Below are 21433 nucleotides of genomic sequence, written 5' to 3'. Positions count from 1 at the left end.
TGCTACTGTGGAGGCAAATTTGCATGGCTACATTGCGGTATTTTTCTCCTTGGGAAGGAGAAATCTCTCAAACTTCTCTCCTCTCGGGCATTTCCAAAGCCCAGAGGAAGGGAATTCCCCCTCCTGCCTGCTCTCACCCAACTTCTCTCATGTTTATTTTTATTGCCACCCTGTGAGTTAACCCTTGGCTACTCTTTTGCCAAACCGGTTACATTTAAAAAGCCAAAGCATCTGTCTGGGGAAGAGAGTCAGTCTGAGAGCAGAGAGGAGCAAACCGCAAGCCACGCAGTTCTTTTCTGGAGTTTGCATGGGACAGCCAGCCCGGGGGCAGCTGGGGGAGCGGGGAATACCCACCATGAGCAGGGCTTCCTGCAGGATTTACAGGCTGTGTGAACCTTCTGGGATGCAAGAGAGAGATCGTTAGAACACAGTACGCTGTGACATCTGCAAGACTTTGCCTTTGATGTGTCTCTTTGATGAGTCTTCTAATGCAACGTTCATTTTCCTCTCTCCGGGAAAGAGGAAGACTACAAAAGCCACTCGTCTTCTGAAGATTTCAAGGTCACAGATTTGCTGGGGCACTTCTGCCAGCTATGAGGAGGGAAGGGGGACTTTCTGAGACAAAGGTTCTGCTGTTGCTCTACATACACACGTAGTCACCAGCAAAAGCCATGTTTTTGCGCTTTGGAAACGCAAGCCTTGTCTTTGAGATAAAGCTGTAGGAGGGGTCGTAAGACAATTTTATTTCCCTTTCAAAACAGGGATCATTCATGACATACACCACAGGACCTCATGCAATGTTACATGAAATACAGGATAAGTGTTGCCCACTGAGATTTAACTTTACTGAATCACACTGGCATATTTCAACGATGTTACTTTGCACCAGCTCATGGGATAAATGCTTATTCCTGGGCATTACCAGTAAGATATCTGCAGGTCAAACGCAGAGACAATGTATATCTTGTTTGGGAAGCAAAGAGGTGAAATTTATGATGCGGAACTGGGGAAAGAGAACACATTTGCTTTATTGCCGGGATGAGCTCCCAAAAGAGGAGTAATAAAAACCTACCGCCAGATGTCATCTTGACGCTAACAAACAGCTTCCAAACCAGCAGGGCTGAGGGGTATTGGAGGAACAGTGAGATGAAACAAGCACTGAGGTTTCTTCGAGAGGGTACAAGGCTGCAGGGATCACTGCGCCCTGGCACAGTGAATGACCAAGGAGGTGGAGATGTTTCAGAGCTGGCTTTGTAAAGTCTTTTCAACTTGCTTAGATAATTCCCAGAAAAATGTAAAGCACAGAAATTTAACTTTAAAAAAAGAGTTAAAAAAATTAGTCTTGCTGAAAAGCCCCATTTTGGAGCTCAATTCTGTGTGAGTGTCAGAGAGCAGAAGACACTGAAGGATCTCAGTAGTTCCATCTGCTTCAATGCTGATTAAAGTACGATGGAAACAATAATAATTGTTTAATGGCTTAATTACAGAAGCTTTGCTGCACCCTATGTTTGAGCTGTTATCAGAACAGATGTTTGCATATGGTTGATATTTAGCATTTAGGAGTGTGGGAAATTTTCCTGTGAAGGAAATCCAGAAGGAAAATAAAGAAAATAGGTCAATATTTCCCTCCTCCCCAAATGCTTTTAATCTGTTACCTGTGCAGAAATGATTACATTTTTTTGTAGTTAAATATACAGAGAAAGTTTCACTGTAGACATAGGTGAAATCCTGAGACTAAATTTAATCAATAAATTGCAGAGTGGGGATTTCAATCCTACTGTAAGGATAAATCTCTGCTCAGTATTATTTGTAGAGTTGGTGCTAACATTTCAACATGAAACTCCCTCAAGCACATTTTGGATTGAGCTGAAAAGATTAGATGTAAACTTAACGACAAAGGATAGTGGGAAAACGTATTCTAATATAGTATAGCAAGGCTGAGCGATGTGTTCATGTCTGAGACTCTTTTTAATTACAGCTCTGCCGATTTTAACTGTTTGGGATTTGGTTGTTGTACCCAAGACTCTACAGCAAATTAACTTTGTTCTTTGAAGTTTTGGTAAAAATTTGCCAAAGATGAAGTCAGGGAAAAAAAAAATCAGTCCCTTGCCAATGTAAAACAAAACCAACCCCCCCTCACAACCACTTAATGGGATGTTCTAGTCTTGCCATGCTTTGGAACGGATACTTAGAGTTTGGCCTTGCATCCTTGCAGGAAGGAAGGTATCTTTTTCTATACCTGCTACAGCAGGGTGCCTACATGTGGATAAGCCATAATTTGAAAAAGAACAATTTGTATGTGAAAATCACAGACTTATTACAGCTTGGCAGTCAAAACCTCAGCATAGTTGAGATGCACGAAGCAGGCTGCAGGCAGGGACCAGGGGGGCTGTGCTGGGGGCTCGCTGCAGAGTGCTCCTCTGCTGTGCCTGACACCACGGCTGGGCTGCAGGCGGCTGGACAAAAAGGGAAGAGTTCGTGTGTAACGCTGAGGTTGCAGGGCCTGGAGGGAGGAAGAGACCCGAAGTGGGGATGAACTCTGGGGGAAGTGCGGTAACCGGAGGCAATGACAGCCGGGGCGCCGCCATGGGGCCCAGTACGGGCACCTTAAGGCCGGGCGCTGCCCACCGGTGTGCCTGGCAGTCGGGGCGCGGGGGAGGACCGGCGCCGGGCCGCCTGCGCTGCCGGTCAGCAGCTAGGGCGCAGGCCCGAGGCGGTGCAGGCCCAAGGCGCGGTGAGGCCCCGCGGGCCGCCAGGCGGCTCCTCTCGAGATGGGCGGGGGTCACCGCGCTTCCCGGACGGACAATCGGTAGTCGGTAACCGGCTGGCGCCCAACCCCAGAGGCTCCGTCGCCGCCGCCAGCTCCCCTCAGCACCGCGCGCGGCCTGCTGGGGCCCGGCTCGCTGCCCTCCGCCGTGCCCGACCCGCTGACAGCTTCCCGCCCACCGCTGCCTATAAACATACGGCGATTGGCTCTTCTGTCAGTCAGTCACCGCGCACACCACGCTCCTATTGGCTAATTTCCTTATTTGTAATCCGCCCTCAGAGGCTGGCCAGTGAAAGCGAGGCGCCCCTAGCAACGCCCCTCTCTCTTTCTTGCCACTGGCTCCCGCTCTTCTCTAGGGCGTTGCTGTCTCTCGTATGGTTGGCCAAATTGCCTGCCTGTCGAGTGGCTCACGACCAATTAGAAAGGGGCACTCACGTGGACTACCTGCGAGCCCCTCCTCTCGGCTTCCCCTTCTCCATTGGTCGGGAGCCACCGCCGTCCAGCCTCTCCCGGCGCCGATTGGCTGCTGGGCAGGGGCGGTGCCCGGCCGGCGCTGTGGGCTCCGGACGCGTGAGGAGGAGGAGGCGGGGGCTGCGGCCGGGGGAGGAGGAGCCGCGGTGATCACGGCCCCGGGTCCCGCAGCTGGGCTCCCGCCTCACATGGGACCCCCTCGCCTGCCGCAGCGGCGGGGCAGAGCTTCGCCGGGCTGCTGAGGGGCCGGGGGTTGGCCGCGGCTGGGGCATGCGGCCATGAGAGCCCGCGCCGCCCGCAGGCCCTGCTGGCGCCGCCGCTCAGGTAACGGCCGGCGCCCGCGCGGCGGCTGGGGACAGGGCGCGAGGGGCGGGGGGGAGGGACGACACACGGACGCGTTTCTGCGGGGCAGCCGGCAAGGGGGGGGGGGCGGCTGGCGGGACGGGTGGGCAGCCCCCTTGAAGGCGCTGAGGGAGCAGAGGAGCCGCTCCGGGGAAGGGCACCCTCCTGGCGGAGGGGAGGGGGCAGCCGGCGGATCCCGCTGCCCCCCGGGCGCTGCGGTGCGGGGACGGGTGCGCGGAGCGGCCGCGTTCTCCCCGCGGGCGAGCGGTGAGGGGCAGCGGGTGCCGCGGCGGCAAAGCCGGCTGCAGGAGCCGTGCCCGGATCCGGGAGCAAGGGTCTGCCCCGAGAACGGCTGAGATCTTTGCCCCACCGCACCGGGGTTGCCTTGAACATGGTCGCTTTGCCAAGAGGTGTGAAAGCTTGGCTCGGGTTTTGCTATTTGAAGTGCAACCCTGTAAGAATACATGAATCATGGTTTAATGACAGGCTCGGCTGTTCAGGTGGATGTATGTGCATATGTGTTTGCTTTATGGCCTTCAGATGAAAGGCGCTATATAAATGCAGATGATTGCTCTTAATGTTGCTTTCCTTTGGGGGTGGGAACTGTATTTGCTTGAGGTATAGGGGGCTTTCCACTTGGATATTCTGATAGGTGGTACCGTGATAGTTGAAAGGTAAAATGTCAAGACCTCTGACTTGAATGTTATTTAAGTTTATATCTTTCTGTTTGTCCCTCTAAAAAAGACTTAGAGCTAATATTTATGCTAATTTATGAGAAGCCTTTGTGCTTCAACTGATTTTTTTTTTTTTTTTTTAGTAGAGATCAGACTTCTAGCCTATTTTATTCTCTGCAAAATTGATAGACACTACAGTTCTAGGGACTTAATTAGGCAGTGGAATTTACAACCTAAGATAAGACTTTTTTAATGAGAAACTCTGATATGCCCAGTGGACTAGCCATAAACCTTTGTTTAGTCATCATCTTTGGAAATTATTGTTGCATACTATATCTTGATATGCCAATAAAAATGTCATTTTCTGACTCTTGCAGAATTATACTCTACAGCTGGAGACATGGCTGTGTAATTCCATTGTCCTTTGGTTTGTCTTCACGTAAAACTTGCGTGCAAAACACGGGTAGCTTAAACTGAAGGCAGAGGGGTGTGTTCCCTGTACCTGGCAGCAAGTGCATGCTCTCGTGCATTTTTTGCTTCAGATTGGTTTTGTGTTGTTTCATTGGGATGTACAGCAGGAGATAGGGATGGAAAAATCCTTGTTTCAGTGCCTAGCATTTTTGTGACAGTGGAAGGAGAAGGTTGGTTCAGATAAGGTGTTCTGGTGGTATAGGCCTCCTGTAACCTAATTATACCCTCCAATTCTTTAAATTTGTTTTTGCCATTATAATTCTTTATGCAAATGGTTTCACAAATTCAGGAAAGAAATGCAGGGTTAACGGAGGGGACTGTTGCTTCTGTGTTGGCTGCAGAAAAGAGTGAAGGTTGTGGTTCACTTACATCATAGGTTCCCTTTCTGTATTCTTCCTGTAGCTGAGAACCATGCATTTGCACAGTGGCAAAGCTTTTTGTTGTATCCTTGCAACATGGTATCTTGCAGCCTGGCACAAAATTAAGCACCCTTCTAGGCAAAGTCAAAAAAGGTCCGTGTTCATAATTTTTTTTTTTAAAGCTCTTTTCCTGCTTATTGGTTCCCTAACGTATTCATTTGAAGTTATGTATTTATCAGTAAGTACATCTACTAATCAGCAACTGTGCTGCACTGGCTCCATCTGTTGTCCAGTTGCCAAGTCCTCTTTCTGACTTAGATAGTAAGCTGCTTTGCATATGGGCCTGTCACTTTTTCTTAAGTTGAACACCTTTCTGGTAGTGGCTAAGCCACTTCTTTATGTGACTGTCCCATTGGTTGCACTGGAGAACTGTAATAGCTCCAGACTAAAAAAACTGAGAATGGAGTTGGTTGAGATGACTTAGCTTTTGAAGGCTTACTTTGTATATTCCAGGTCCGTGGTTTCCAAACTGAGTTACATGTTTCCCCTTGGTACCAGGGTGCTTCGGACTGATATGTAAATACCAGTGGTCTTCAATGTCTCCAATCTCACTTCAAAAATTAATAAATTAGTCAAGACTCTGTTTGTGCAGCTGGTACCTGAAGTAAACATGGTGCTGGGTGTTTCACCATAACATGAAGCCATGTCCACCACATGGACTGGTGTTTCAGCTGTATTTTAAGGGTGTATTACAGAGTGTCTTTTCAATATTTGTGGGGATGATACTTTTAGCTGGAAAATACAAATCTTGACTGCCTTGTGTTATGATGTATAAATATAAAATTGTGTCCAGGAGAGGTCAGTCAGGTATGAAATTCAACTGCTTATTTTACCTTCGTCCCTCCATCAAAAGCATTCATGTTCTCTTTTCTTGATGTTGCTGTGCTGGGCTGTGTCACTGGCTGCATTGAAACAGCAGAAAGTTACTTTATGTCTCCTGTGACCCCCCGCAGTGCTAATAGAGCTGTCAGCCCTCAGTTGTAAACCTGGTGCAGAGGCTGAGGGGGAAATTCCTGGATTATTAAAATGTTACAATACCTGTTGGTATCGGAAGGCTTTGGTTCCCTTTGTGTTTCTCAAGAGCTAAGCAAATGCCAGCCTGCTGACACCTGGAAGGCATGAGCTGCTTCTCAGTGTCTTTACTGAGCTCTGTTTTGTTAGGCAAGGCAAACATAATATATTAAAATTATCCATGTGAAGCTGCAGCTGTGTATTGTACATGATCTACTCGAGTGATTATTTAACTCTAATGGTGCTCTGTAGCTAGGCTAGAGTCTGTCTGCACTGTGGATTGGAGTGACTAAAACCAGGCTAGGAGAGGAATGGATTTTTTTTTTTTTTTGCAAGGTCCTTCTGTAGAAGTTTAGTTTTGTGTTATAATTGGACCCTAGAAACTGTCGGCAATTATATTATGGGCGTAAGGATCAAGTGGTTTTCTGTTTGTTTGTTTGTGGGTTTTTAATACACCTCCCCCACCCCACCCACCCCACCGTTATATTTGCCTTCTAAATACGTGTCAGAATTTATGCCTATGCTTGATGCAAATATTTTTAAACCTACAACCTTGGCCCTGAATCCTAAGCTCTGCAGTAAGTTAATGGCTTGTCTCTTACTGGTTGCAAACTTGGCTACAGTCACAGAATAAATGAACTGTTTGTTTCAGTTTAGCCTCTTGTGGCAGTTTGTTTGCATTATAAAACCACAATGCAGTTTAGCAGACTTCCAGTTTCTGGAGTGGTGTAAGGGCTAATGCAGGTCTCCTCTGAGGAATGTCAGCCCTAGTTGTGTGGGAAGCTTTCACTGTGACAGTACTGGCTAGAGCTAGGAATTATTGCCTACAGGGGAGATGAAATTAAAGCAAAATGTTACCTACATGAAAATGGGAATTTCACGTTTGAGTGCAGTGTCGTAACTAAGACTGTAAACTGGACCTGAAGTCTTATCCTGTAAAATTAGTCAAAAAGACTTCAGCTTCAGGGTGAGCTGGGCCAAACAGCACAAGCTCTGGTACTTGTAGCTACCTTGACTGTAAACATTTGTTACTATCTTTCTCCCGAAGACTGGAAGCTAAGTTAGAGACAAACCAAGGAACTTTCCTCTGTTAGGAAAGGGGATGACAGCAGTTGAGAACAAAATTGTGGAATGCCTGGTTTGCTTTACTTGTTTAGTTTGATTTCTTGTGTTTCCCTCCCAAACATTTTTATTTTTTTTCCCTCCTCCTGGGTAATGACCTCAAAATCAATTCAGTCTTTGGAAGATTTTGTTCTTTACATTCCTTTGAAGCTTTTCTGAAATTTGCACATTACTACAGTGAATTCCACCCCCCCCACCCCCCAGTTATTATTTGGTTGAGTGACACTTGCCAACATAATTCCTTCATGTTTTTGTAGTGTTGGGTTTTGAAGCTACATCAGACTATGAGTTCTAATAGTTAACTCTTGGCAAATGACTTATGTCAAAGCTTTGGCATCTTGTTCTCCAGAAAACCTTTTCAAATTAATAACATGCATCCAACAGATTTATTGCTTTCCAGGCTGAATGCCTAGTGACAGTCTTCTGTGTCTAAAAATGGTTGTTGTTGTTGTTAAGGCCATCTTTTAGGAAATTGTGAGGTTGACATTTGAGTGCAAATATGCACACGTTTATAAAGATACTGGGGACAGAAGACATCTTAGTAATGAATGGAAATGTTTTTTGGAAGGATCTTGTTTTATACCCTCAGGCATTAAAGGGATGCTGCTAAAGCTGAGAAACCTTACCCATTTTTATGTCTATGAAGTATAAAATGTTAAGTACCGGCTAATATGTCACCTGTTTTATGTTGATGTGTGGCATGTAACTTGATGTGCTGTTTTGGGGATTTGCAGGCTTAGGCATTGTTTTCAAAGCCAAACCTCTAATTAACCAAATAAATACTGATAATATTTTTATTTATAGTAATTTCTAAAGTTAAAAAATCAATGCATTCATGCAGTGGAGAAACGGATCTTGATATTATATTAGGATAGATACTTTTTTTCTTCAGGGTTTGTTTTTCTTAAGCCAGGAAATCAAAATGTGGTAGGGCATGTGGGAAACATTCTGAAATTGTGCTCTTCAGTAATGTAATAAATGGATGAGTAGGGCAGGTGTGCATTTTGAGAAGTGTATTTCTAAATTTTTTTTTTGTCTTGGTGGAGTTGAGTGCACTTGTCTTGTTAAAGATGTCAGAAAAATTGGTCTGAGAGCTGGGAATTTATTGGGAATTGTTTTTTAGAGGGTTCAGGATCTTTTTTAACTGGCTGTTGAGTACAGCTTAAGAGTTTTTAAACTGAGCTTTAATATGAAAAAAACCCACCCACCAACCTTGTAGTTGGTTGCAGGATTTGCAGGATAGTCTTGGGTTCTGTTCAGTGCACTTTAATTAACTGTACAAGGTAGTAAATTAAAGTACCTCTGACTGACTTGACAGTCAATTAAACCTTGGTTGATTTCATTGAGGATGTGATCATTAGTGTAATTGGCCAAAATGACAGGAGGCCCACTTGGAACTGTGCCCACTTGAAATTTTCCTCTGATTCTGCATATGCAATCCTGGGCAGAATACTAGACAAATGGAGCTCTAGCCTAATAATTTCCAAGGCTTTCGTGCCGCTGTCTGGAAAGGAGGCAAACTCTAGCAGGCAGAAATGAAGGAATGGCTTACTTGGGAATCCAGATGGCAAAACCTTCTGGGGTTTGTCTTGTGTGAAGTACTTTGAATATCTTCTTTCATTGTGGGATTTGTATAGAGTTTTGCAAAGTTCAGCACATGATTTCAGTCAATAGAATGTGTATGTGTGAGGGAGATTTAAATAGATTGAGAGGCTAGGTTGAAACTATCTTTTTTAGTTAATGGTATCCGGATACTTAAGGCAGAATTGGGCTTCTCCTCCTGTTTAAGATCCCTTACCTAACTTGGTATCTTCCTCTAGTTAAAACATTGGCAATCTTCCCTATTTTGTTTTTGCATATATCTTGCTTTGCCTGAGAACTTAAACTTACAGTCCTGATTTACAAGTTGCTCAAGTTTGCTGGGCTGCAGTGTGGATGTGTTGTTCCACTAGATTTAGCAGAGGTGTCTACAAGCTCCAGGGTCCACTTCGTATGGTGTTATTGTGATACTGGAGTGTCAGACTGCATTTCTGGGGCAAATGCTTGCTCCCTTCTTTGGAAAGTGTCTAGTACATGTGGGTGCCACTCTGGTGCAAATAAATTCTAAAAAATTGTTTCTTCAATTACAGCAGGCTTTCTGGTCAGTCTCCAAAGATACTTGCATCTCCTGTTCCAGAAAAGGAATTTTTAACACTGTGGTTTCTTCTCTGTCCTTCTTGCGTAGACAGTTCTTTCTTAATCTCCTTTAAAGTTAGCCAAATGATAGTTTGTCCCTTTCAGATCAAAAGGAATTATTTAAGCGTGCATTGAAAATTCCTGGGCATCTTCTCTATAGCTGAGGAGGTTCTCTGGGCTATTTTTCTCACCTGGGGGAGACAGAACATGCTTTGCCTTCCCATCGTGCTTCTGTACCATTTTCAGACCTTCAAGGCTCATGGGGCAAGAATATGAGGTCAGAAATTGGATCCTGACCTTCTGTGTGGCAGTCAGCCACACCATAATGTTAGGTTATGTAGTGCTATCATCTGAAAAGTGCAGTAAACTCATGCGTATGGGAGTCTGCATATAAAATTCTGTATGTGGGATTTGATAGAGATTAAATTTTCTTAATCAGGCCCTGGTAAGACTCACTTATACCCACTAACTCCCATTTAGAGAGGTAAGTCTTACTTAAGATGTTTGCAATAAACACCCTTGAAAAATACAGAGGGGTTTTTGTTTTTTTTGGTGTTGGTGTGTGTTGGGTTTTTTCGTTTTTGGAGAGGACAACTTCAAACTAATTCCACACAGTTGAAAAAAGCTTACTTTTGAAGGAAGGGAAGGACTATGTGTTTTTTCTGATGTGTTGGCACAGAGCATCTCTGAAAGATATGCTGCATACAAAGATGGGTATAGCAGCACTGCTAATATATTCAGAGGACAGCTGGTGTGCCTCTGTTTTTTGAGATGCTTTTCAAATTTAGTGTATTGTTCAGGTTCTGTACATCTGTGTAAACAGGAGTATAATTGCCTGCTCCCTGCTTTGTGATTATTTTGTCCACCATTATTTTTTTGGTTTTAACTTTATTGTTTCCTTCCCCTCCCTCCAGTTTTTTATTCACCCTCGGGAAAGAGAAATCTGTCCTCCTTCTGACTGCTCACTTTGTTCAGGTTTTGTAGGGGCTTATCAAATTGTTGTAAATGAGCAGTTAAGTGTGGAAAAGATGAATAACCTTTTAAGTCTAGGGTTCAAAGAAAAAAAAATTAGGCTACCTGTCAAAGTTGACAGTCCAGGCTGAATTTGATGGGCTCCAGAGTCATCCAGATTACTTCAACATACTTTTTTTTTTTTTTTAATTGCCTTACTGTTGCTCCCCCCACTACCTCCCTTTTCCCCTTTTCTCCTACTTGGCAAATGTAGCTTGTTTCCTGTGTTTTCAGTTGAACTGAAATTAACAGAGCTTTAAAAAGTGTGTGTGTAGAATTGTTCTGGCAGCTTCTTATAAGAATACTTTGTTTTTGTAGCAGGATTGCTGATGTTTTTATAAATTTGGGGGCTAGATCTTTAGTGGATATAAACTTGTCTTTCTGCCATTTAAGGAATTGGTCTTGGAATGCTCATAGCTGGAAGCTTTAAAAACAAAGGTTTTGGTGCTTCAGCTACTGTTATTGACAGCTAATAATTTTCCTTATGGCAAATGAAAGTTGATCGGGTTTTTATAGTTGGGGATCCCTTGTTCAGTCCCTAACGTGAAATGGTTTCTTGCAATAGCAGTGCATTGATCACCAGCTTCTACTGAAGTAAAGCAGAATGTTACACTTTGTGGGTTTCCTTCTGCTTAGCTGCTTGCTTTAGCAACCAGAACTTAAGTAAAAAAGAAAAGGGTGGTGGTGGTGAAAGTTGTTTGTTCACCAGTTAAATTTTGCGTTCCAAACCTATTCTTGTAATAGCCAGAGCATAAGAGTATTTCCATGAATCTAAATGAAAAGTTCATTAAATTGTCTGACTTTGATGATGCTGTGTGGTTGGTTGTGGTGGGGTTTTTTTGTTTCTTCATGCCCCTACTTGTGTATCTTCTGGGGTTTTTTTTCCTTATTCCCTTAAACTGGTATAAGCTGTGCTTGAGTCCTATCAAACTTGTTAGATATATTTCCAATAATGGTAATCTCAATTTCTTGTGTTTTAGGATCCCACAAGAGTAGAGAAGACAGCAAATTACCTAAGATGTGAGAAGTCCTCCCTTAGCAAGATAAAACTTTGTTTTCAAAATGGACCGAAGTAAGCGGAATTCAATAGCAGGATTTCCACCACGCTTGGAGCGTGCTGAAGACTTTGATGGTGGCACTGGAGGAGAAGGGACTGCTTCCCAGATAGGAAGAGTCTGTACCTCTTCATACAGAGCCCTGATAAGTGCCTTTTCCAGACTTACTCGTCTTGATGACTTCACATGTGAGAAAATTGGCTCTGGTTTCTTCTCTGAGGTGTTCAAGGTGTGTGTTTAGTTCTTTCCTCGCTTGATGTTGATTGCCTCATGTTTGGGGCTGAGAATGTATGAGAGTAGCAGCAGAAGTACTTTTCACTGAAGTCAGCTGTTCTTTTATTTACTTTAGTCTGGATGAGTGAGTGATGAAGAGCTTGTAGGTCTCAGATTTTTCCTCTGTCACTCTTCCAGCTGCTTTTTATCACTTTTATTTGGGGAGTTGCAGAGGTTATTTGGGAGAAACAAAAAGCTAAAAAAAAACCCAACAAAAAATTGGTTTATCTTTTGGTCTGACGTGTATTTTTGCATTCACGTAGTGTATTAAACACCAATGGCTATTAGTTCTGTCATATGGAAGTGTGAACGTCTTTAGTTTTAGCTAGTTTTAGTTTTGTGGGATTGTACTCATTCATTTGGTAGTCTTTGCCTCCCAACACTAGACGCATGTATTAGGAGATCGATATGTGATTACTGAATTTGAAACCACAAAATTTATTGCACTGAAGTTAAATACTATTAGTTGCTCTTCTCTTGTTTCCTTTGCTGTTTGTTATGCAATGCCTCTAACTCAAATAATCAGAGATTAGTTTGAAGTAAATAGTTTGAATGAGAAAATCTGATTGTTGGTGACTTGCTGCTATGAATCTGGGAAGTGGATAAGATCTTTGTAAAGCAATTTGTGAAATTATACAGGCAACCCCAGTTTTATAGTGCTGGTGATATTTCTGCTGTTCTGACTGCTCTGGTAAGGTTAGAGGAATAGGGCATTGAGTTGACTTCTAGGCTTTCAGGCATTGCAAAAATAATTTTTCCTTGTCCTAGCACCTGACTTTAAACAAAGTTATCCTCCAAATTATTTCCATTTCAGTGAAATGCCAGAAGACTTTATCTCACAATACATTATGTCCATTCTGTGGCACTTTATGGTCTTTTCTTTAAGAAGTTAAACGGAAAAACCTCTTATCCAGCTTTCTTGCTGTGAATAGGTATATGAATTAGAAAATGAAAATTATTTTTATGTTGCTTTAATACCCAAAGGCATTCAGATCTCCATATATACCTCTCTCCTTGTGTAAGGGCATGTCACTCCACAGAAGTTTTTTTGTTTAGCTAGATATATGAAATTAAATTTCCACTAACACAAGTTTTTAACTCTTTCAAATGGGCAGATATGAAGAATTTTATTTGGGGTGTGTAGGAAACTTGATACGGGTCAGCTCTTTAAAAAGCCAGCTTGTATACCAGTTGAAAACAAGGTTGTTTGGGTTTTTTTTATTATTATTATTAATTTATTTGTTTTTTTCTTATTTTCCTGCTTGGAAAACTTTCTGTAATGCATTTTGTAGCAACTGTCTTTGTATGCAGACATTTCTTAATGTGAAATGAACTGATTTTTAAAATCCTGTGTGCCACTGGAACTCATTTTTACAGCTTTTATGGTGAAGCTGCTGTGAAGTATGTAAGAGTATAGATAGACTTGGGTCATCTCTAAGTAACTGGGAAGTAACAGACCTTGTTTGTGTGAGTTTCAGAATTCATGTTTTGGAGTAGTTTTGTCTTGGGTTTATCTCAGTGTTGCTGATTAGACATTGTGCCTTTTCCTATTCTGTAAATTCAGGATTTAGCCCTCTTCTTAATATTAGGCTTTTCCAGTGCTTGCTTTACAAATTTATTCTGTTAGTGGTATTGCCAATCATATTTATGTTGGGACTTCAAAGAGTTTTGTAGTTGAATAGCTACATACTTTGTGAATAGACTTACTAGAAATAGATGTAATATTCTACCATGCATTGGTGAGGAGCATCACGGAGAAGCACCCTGAGGCAAGGTGTTTGTGTATCCAGCAGAAAGGTATGGCATTATTGATCATTAGGAAACACAAGTAGGTGGGTGGAAAAAGTGGCTAAAAGTAAAGGTAAATTTCCAGCGTTCATAGTAACTGATTTACTAAGAATACCTTATTTTAAGAGAGAACTTGGTTTAGTCAGGTAGTGGCATGCAGAGGTAAACAGCTGTTAGAGATCTTACATTGAGAGAAATCTCTGCTACCCGGTTTACCTTCCCGTGCTTAAATAAGTCTGCTAACTTTAAAAACCTTCCCCTGCATCCCCTCTTTCAGTAAGCTAAACTTGACATCACATGGCCAAGTCAGTCCACAATCAGTGGCATTGCTCTGAGAGCATGGCGGTAGTCTGAGTATCTAGTGTCTGTTTTCCCAGAAACAGCCACAGACCTCCTGCAGGGAGACAAGGAGTGATAAAGCCTTTTCTTTCACATCAGTTTCAAACAGGGTCTCGCTTCAGTTTGGCACAAAGGGGTGAGACTGCATTATGACCTTATCTTAGATGTAGTTCCATACTCATTTAAGTAGGTTTCTGTTCTGCTAGTTTATCAGCCTGACCACCTCTGTCATTAATCCTGCTGTGCTGATGATCAGATTTCACGCAAGAACCTTGATGTGCTTCCAGGAAGGAGAGCCTCATGGGGTTGACACAGTTGAAGTTCAGTCTGATCTGCAGGCTCCCAGCTAAATGATTGAACTTGAGAAAAATCTGGGATAGTTCTAGACTTACTGCATAAGCAACTTCACAAGAGCCAAGAGCAGGGAAGCCTTCCCATTAAATTAGCAGAGGTGTCTCAAAAACCCCCATGTCACCAGAGCTTTTTCAATTATGTATTTGTCTATTGTTTTGCGAGTATAATACTCAGGGTTCAGTCAAGTGATTTAGCAAAGAACACTTGGCCTGTTCTGAGGGTTTGGGATGTTTCTTTTGCTATGTAACTGACAATTGTTTTCAGTGATAGCTTTCCCCTCCATCCTTTTAAAAAGGAGTTTCCACAGATATATAGTCTTATCACAGTGGATAGAAGTTGTTTTCTCTTAGCTTAGGAACAGGAGTACATTATAGCTTAGATGTATATATTGATGGTCATGTGTGCTATGAATGATCTTTTACTATTTCTATTGCACCTTGTGATTTATTTATAGTTAAAGTATAAAAAGTATTAAACTAGCATTTTGATTTTATTAGCTGTCACTGTAACACTTCAAATCCATGTTCACCAGAATACTGTTATAACTAATATAGAAAAACTGAACTTTGTCAAACTATTAGCAGTCTAGTTTGAAACAGCTGACTGATTAGTGCCTGTTCTAATTTTCAATGGCAAGTGCAGCACACTGAGGTTTGTTTTTAAGATTGAGCTAGGTAAAGACTGTTTATGTAAATTAACAATGCCCAGCCATGATCCCAAACCTTTAAATTCCTAGCTGTGAAAATCGGTAAGGGCTGATGGAGCTATAAGTAATCGTGGGGGAGAGAAGCATCACGCTGAAATAAACACCATATTAGGAAATGGATACTATTAATTATAAGATGTGTGTTGAAACAGCAGTTGTACTAAAATCCAGAATCTTTTTCTATTCAAATATACCTTCAAATTCAAAGCCAGTACTAAATATTCAAGTTGCTGCAAAATTCCTTCAGGTGTTCTTGTTGGCTCTGTCTCATGTAGCTAAACTTTGAGGAGGACTGGAAATACTTCAACACTTTGGCTGAATGTTAAAAATAGACTTTTTGCATTTTTGCATGCATATATGAAAACAAGGATCATTGATCTGATAGAGAATTGTGCAAATTCAGTGTCCCGTGTGTTTGCATGTTGGCAAGTTTGTGTTGCTGTACAGATGTGATCACTTGAGAATTTGAGGGTTTTGACTGCTGAGGAATGGTGAAGTTTTTTGATATCCAGAGAAGAATTCATGGTTTTGTCTTGGGCAGTTGTGGATGCTAATACAGTTGTTCCACAGCAGACATTTCTCCTGTTTTAAATGCACCTAGTCATCTAATTAGCAGTACTGTCAGAAGATGATTCAGGAGGAGGGAAACAATTTATCTTTGGATCACTGATTAGCTCTGTAGTGCAGGGATCGCTGCTATTGTAATGGTGGGCTTAACTGTTGAATTCTCCCCCCTCCCCAATAGCTAGAGAGCTGACACATATAACAGTGAGAAAAGTAATCTTGAAAGATGCATCAAAGCCATATGAATAACAAGATAGCATGAATCTTGGTGTTAATATGACATGGATACCCTTGAGAAACACATGCTGGAAATATATTGGTGCTACTCTGGGTTGTGTAGACTCCATAGCCTGTGGAGCTGGCACTATCCAGGTACAAGGCTAAGTCTGAATACAAAGAGAGGACAGTGTACTTTTGGTTGACTTAACAAGGGGAGTGGTGGGTGCAAATAAGTCAGTATCCTCAGGATACTCATGCTGTATGTGCTTATGCTGTAAGGCCTCCTATTTGAATAACCTGGAATGATGGTCCTCAATTCATCAATCAGTTATTACTCTGTATTTTGTATGATCAGATCTATGTGCCCAGAGTTTCAAAAGTGCTGACTGATCAGGGAAGGTGTGCCTGTCTAAATGCATACCTTGTGCCTGAGGCTAGGATCCTGTTTCTTGTATTTATTTAATGTCTTCAAGGTGCCTTAAAGATAAGCAGCATCCAGCTGTCTAATGTGAAAGGAGAAACAGGGCTGATGTGGAGTTGTGCTTAGGGGTAGTGTGAAGAACATATATAATTGGTTTTTATCACATACTTTTAGTGTACTTAGGTAACAGAACTGCCAGTTTTATCTTCTAACGTACACTATCTAGTATCATTTAAGTTTTGTATAATTTATGATACTGTGTCTCTCAGGCACATTGTCATGCTGGTGGGTTTGATCTTTGGAACATCTGCGGTAGATCTGAGAGGTACTACTGGTACGGCTTTCCCAAAGCGAATCACTGAGGGCTTTTTTTTTTTGTGTGTGTGTTTGCTTTATGACTTTATCACTATTCTGCTTGATTAACACCTCTTTCTGTGTTTGTCTATAATTTTGCAGGCCTCAAGGAGTCCGGTGCAGAAATGTTTGATACTGCTTTCTTTTGGCCTCTGACCTAGGTTTGATGGAGCTTGCTAACTAGAATTAACAGTGCAGAGTAAGAACCGTACAATAGAGTGAGGGACTAACTTCTAGAACTTCAGGTGCAAAAGTTCCGAGAATAGGCAGGTCACTTGATCAAAAAAAATAACCCCAGAAACCTATCTGTCTTGGTTGGCATGAATATCTGTTTTCATGTTGTATTTGCCCATTATGTCTCATGCTTAAACTGTATGGTTAAAAATAAAAGCATTGTGGACTTCTCAAACAGTTAAGGCTTGGAAGAGTTATTAGGTCATCTATGCACACACTGCCACATCATCAAAGGTCATTATATGTCACCAGTAACTGGTATTTTGTCTACAGCATATACTGATGCTATGTGCAACACAGGTATATACCCTCTCCTTCCCGTTGTATTTTTAATTTGGTTCTGAACTGAAGACCTCAAAGACAGTATTATAGATTCCAGTGCTCAGTGTGTAATCTCACTGTTGTAAACTTGTACCTAATTTGAAGTCTCTGGACCTGCTAGTCCACCCAGTTGCTCTTTGTATTGTTTTGGCTGGGCCAGCGTCTTTTTAGTACCTCTTCTTTCCTCCCTATAAAACTTTATGTACATTATCAAGTTAGGTTTTGACCCTTTTGGTGTGTTAAGTAGTCCTAATTTCTAGCTCTTTCCTGTCCCACCCCCACCCTGGGAATGACCTAGTTCTTACAATATAGATTTAAGTCTTTCCAACATCTTTAGCTTTTTCAAGTGGACATCCTAACTCAGAATGTCCTAGTTTTCTTCTTAACAGTGACATGTAAAAATTACCCATTTACTTTGTGTCCTAGTCTTTTATAGTGCACACTACTTGTTATCATAGCACGTTAGTACCTTACGTTTGATGGGTGTGGGTCTCCTTTTCTGTAGCCTTAAATCCTTGTTTGTAGTGTTTGGGTTTGTTAATTTTTACTCCAGTGGACTTAAGATATGAAGTGGCCTTCACTACTTAGTGAGATAACATGAACAGGGTAATGCTACAAACACAGAAGTTTCAAATCTTTCAGAGTGGCAACTTCCATCAGTGAGCTGGAAGTGAATGTGGAATATTGAGTAACACGAGGCCTCGTCAAGTTCCTCTGGAAGCTCAGTAGAAGACTTCCCTATCTTATGCTTATTTGTCGTGTACAACTGTATCTTGAGCTACCATTAGGCAGACTTTAATCTTGTTGTAGGGGGGTTGTGGCATGAAGTCAGATGTCTTATAGAAATCTGTGTGTTCATGTGTGTATATTGCTACTGTAAAACATTTATACAATTAGCTTAGTGAACTTACAACCTAATTTCAATGTAAAGCTAGGAAGGGATGTTGTAAGAACTACTACAGTATCCTTAGCTGAGCCAGGCTTAAGTGTGTGTGATCTGTTCTTGGCAGCTATTTTTTACCTGTCCTTTAAATTTCCATTATGGAAGATTCTAGAACCTCCTTTGGTGTGTCCAGGCCGTATTTTATTATTACTGGGTTTTTTAGCTATACTTTTATAACCAGAACTTCCCAGTTTGAGTTGTTTCTACAGCTGGTCCTGTCTATTTGCTTATTGACTCTACTAGCAACTCATTACTGGCAGAGGGTTCAGTTTTCCTGTGGCATTTAGTGATATATCATGTCAACAGAGGCCTTTTTCCAAGAGTAAAATGTCTGTGAATGTGTGGAAAGAGGGAAGGAGATATTTGAGTAGTTTTATAAATGAGCATGCAGAGAAGGGAATGCCAATTCAGATTAGAAGGAGAGGATGACTGCAAAATGGACATGGAAAAGGTGCAGAAAAAAGCGGAAGAGAATCTGGAATTCGAGGGAAGGGAGCTGCTGCTTGTTTTCAGCCCACGCTCAGCAAAATCCCATTGGAGGTGGTTTTGGAAACCAGTGGCTCAGAGTTTGCAGTTCTGTACAGTGCTGTCTGCAATCTTTATTAATGTGGGTTCTAACAGATAAGCAGGCACTACAGTATTTAAACTACTAGTGTGTTCTAAAGCTAAATGTGAGTCTGTGCATTATTGCCAGTCTTTGCAGAGTGGCCAAGAATAGAACTGGTATGGAGCTCCTTCCTGCAGGACAAGGCCCCAGCACATTCTCGGGACTCTACGAGCAAGTTCTTCCTGTCTCCTCTGCGTGCACCCGTTTGCCACGTAAATGGGATGTCAGCCTTCAGGACTGTCAAACCTATACCTTCCTCCCTGAATTCTTTTAAGGAGGAAAGGGGTTAAATGTCAACATAAGTCAAGAAGATTCTGGGCATTCCAGCTGGAGACAAATTTTTCTTAATCCTAATATACCCTTTTGAATACTATTTAAAAACTCTCAACATGAACACTGACAACAGGAAAGAAATTGTTTCTTTGTTAATGCCAAACAAGGGCATGAATTTGGCTCTTAGTACAATTCTGGCTTTTGCTTTTGATCTGTTTCATTGCTTTGTCACCAGACTTTAGGTCAACATTACATTCATCAAGGTGACATTAATATCTTCATAAAATTAGTTAATAGGGCAGAATGTTTATGTGTCTTTCATGTAGGGGAAGATAGGAAGACTAATTGTGTGTAGGTGTTTTTGTTTATGGTAGCTGTTGTATATTTAGTATTGCAAGAACCGTAGCTTGCTTAACACAGTGCATGTATGAACTTGTATGGTGTCCCCAGACTTATGATGCAGTAAGAAGAGTTTTCCTCTTGTCATTAGCAGCATACTGGAGATAATTGCACTTACTTTTTTTTCCCTGGAAACTAATTCTTGCCCAGTAGGCAGAACTGCTTTCTGCAAGTTTTGCTTATGTCAGGCTTAGGCATTTTTATTACTGTTTAGGACTTCCTACCACACTGTACATTTTCGTATGTTTTTCTTTGCTTTATAGATTTGGGAGTCAAAAGCATAGGGTTGGAAAAGACTTCATGTTATCTTGCTCTTCATCATTTTGTCCTAGGGCAAAAGCAGCTTTGTCTGTCATTCTTCATGGACATCTTCTTAATCTATTCTTCATAGCTGATAGTATCTTCCATTGTAAGTAGTCTCTACTAACTCCCAGGTATCTCTGAAGAATCAATTGTAAAATTGGTAACGAGCAAGAGAGCAGTGGTTGTATTGTAAGTCACTGTTGTGGTTTAACCCCAGCCGGCAACCAAGTACCACACAGCCACTTGCTTGCTCCCTGCCCCCCATGTCGGATGGGGAGGAGAATCAGGAAAAAGGTAAAACTCATGGATTGAGATGAGAACAATTTAATAACTGACATAAAATGAGATATTATGACAATAATAATTATAATTCTGATGAAAAGGAGAGGGAGGGAGAGAGGAATAAAATCCTAGAGGAAAAAACCAAAACAAGTGATGCACAGTACAATTGCTCATCACCTGCTGACTGATGCCCATCCAGACCCCAAGCAGTGATCAGCTCCTCTAGGCCAACTCCCCCCAGTTTATATACTCAGCATGATGTTCTATGTTATGGGATATCACCTTGGTTCGGGTCAGCTGTCTTGGCTGTGTCCCCTCCCAATTTCTTGTGCCTCTCCAGCCTTCTCACTGGCAGGGCCTAAACAACTGAAAAGTCCTTGACTTAGTATGAACATTACTTAGCAGCAACTAAAACCATCCGTGCGTTATTGACATGATTCTCATAGTAAACCCAAAACACAGCACCTTACCAGCTACTGAGAAGAAATTTAACTATCCTGGCCAAGTCCATGACATGGGACTGAAAAACCTCCAACCTCCAGCAGTAGATTAAGCTACTCTTGACTTCCTGTGAAGACAACGTGCATCAACAAGCCCCTTCACCTGGTTTTGCTGGGAGGGCAGAAGATCTTTGCAGAGGGATGGTGAAAATCTCCGGAGGAAGTGAGAAAGCATATGAAAGATTTGCTTTCCATCATCTGTATAGGCTTTCCTCATACCTTCTCTATTTAGAATGATTGTCATTTTGTCTTAAGGAACAAAATAGTAACACTGTTGATTTTGGAAATTTGAAGTACAACAAAAATATCTATCTTCATAACTCATAAGGAAGTATTTCTGGTATTCAGATTAAAAATATTCTGAAGGCAGCACTGAAGTACAAGTCAGCTGATAATGTGTAATTTCACAGGAAACCTCAAATCTATCTCATGCTTTTTCTTTGTCCTGACTGCTTCAGTTTCAAAGTTCTCTCACTTTCTAAAGTGTTGTGAGCATGCAACGTAAGGTTTGCACTAGGAAAGGATAGTCTTTGATTGCCTCTAGAATTAGCAGTCTGATCAGGAGTCTGAACAAATGTAGGTGTTCTTAAAAAGCTTTGCAAAATATTAGAGGTGAGATCATACAGTATCCTTGATATTTGTGGGACTATTTGATAGGCTTAAAAGGTGTTTTATTTTAGCTACCCTATAAAGTTTTTTTTTAGGATACTGTAGAATAGTATGTATTAAATACTTTTTCAGCTTTGGATATTTGACTTTTCTGAAGTTGGAGAACTGTAACACTTGTCAATACATGTGGAAAAAATAAAGAATAAAAATTGGTTTAATAACTAGAAAAGTGATTCAGTGAATGACTTGAGTCTTAATGTGTTTGGTTTATAAAAAGTCATTATAGTGCATAAACAGTCTTACAATGAGAAAATGGTTGTTTGAAGAGTACTTTAGTGTAGTGAAAAAAAAGCATAATAAGAATTGTGATTATCTTTAAAAACCAGAAATTGTCTTCTCCCTGCTGTTGGTTCATTAGTGATATTT

At 41.7% G+C, this 21433-nt stretch overlaps 1 protein-coding gene across 2 annotated transcripts in view; it reads left to right on the top strand.

Annotated features, from left to right (window-relative positions):
* The first annotated feature begins 3339 nt into the window (after window positions 1-3339).
* TESK2 (testis associated actin remodelling kinase 2) overlaps window positions 3340-21433 on the top strand; it is an 84445-nt gene continuing 66351 nt past the window's right edge. Inside the window, exons 1-2 of one of the 2 annotated variants that reach the window (XM_055724451.1) lie at window positions 3340-3562; window positions 11444-11747. In XM_055724451.1, the coding sequence (XP_055580426.1) occupies window positions 11526-11747 (222 nt within the window). In that variant the 5' untranslated portion in view covers window positions 3340-3562; window positions 11444-11525. The remainder of the gene's footprint in view (window positions 3563-11443; window positions 11748-21433) is intronic. The other variant, XM_055724450.1, reaches the window with a different exon arrangement.

The sequence above is a fragment of the Falco cherrug genome, chromosome 12 (assembly GCF_023634085.1).
Source record: "Falco cherrug isolate bFalChe1 chromosome 12, bFalChe1.pri, whole genome shotgun sequence".
Classification (NCBI taxonomy): Eukaryota; Metazoa; Chordata; class Aves; order Falconiformes; family Falconidae; genus Falco; species Falco cherrug.
Note: the sequence above shows the minus strand (reverse complement) of the source record. Positions and strands in the feature narration are given on the sequence as shown.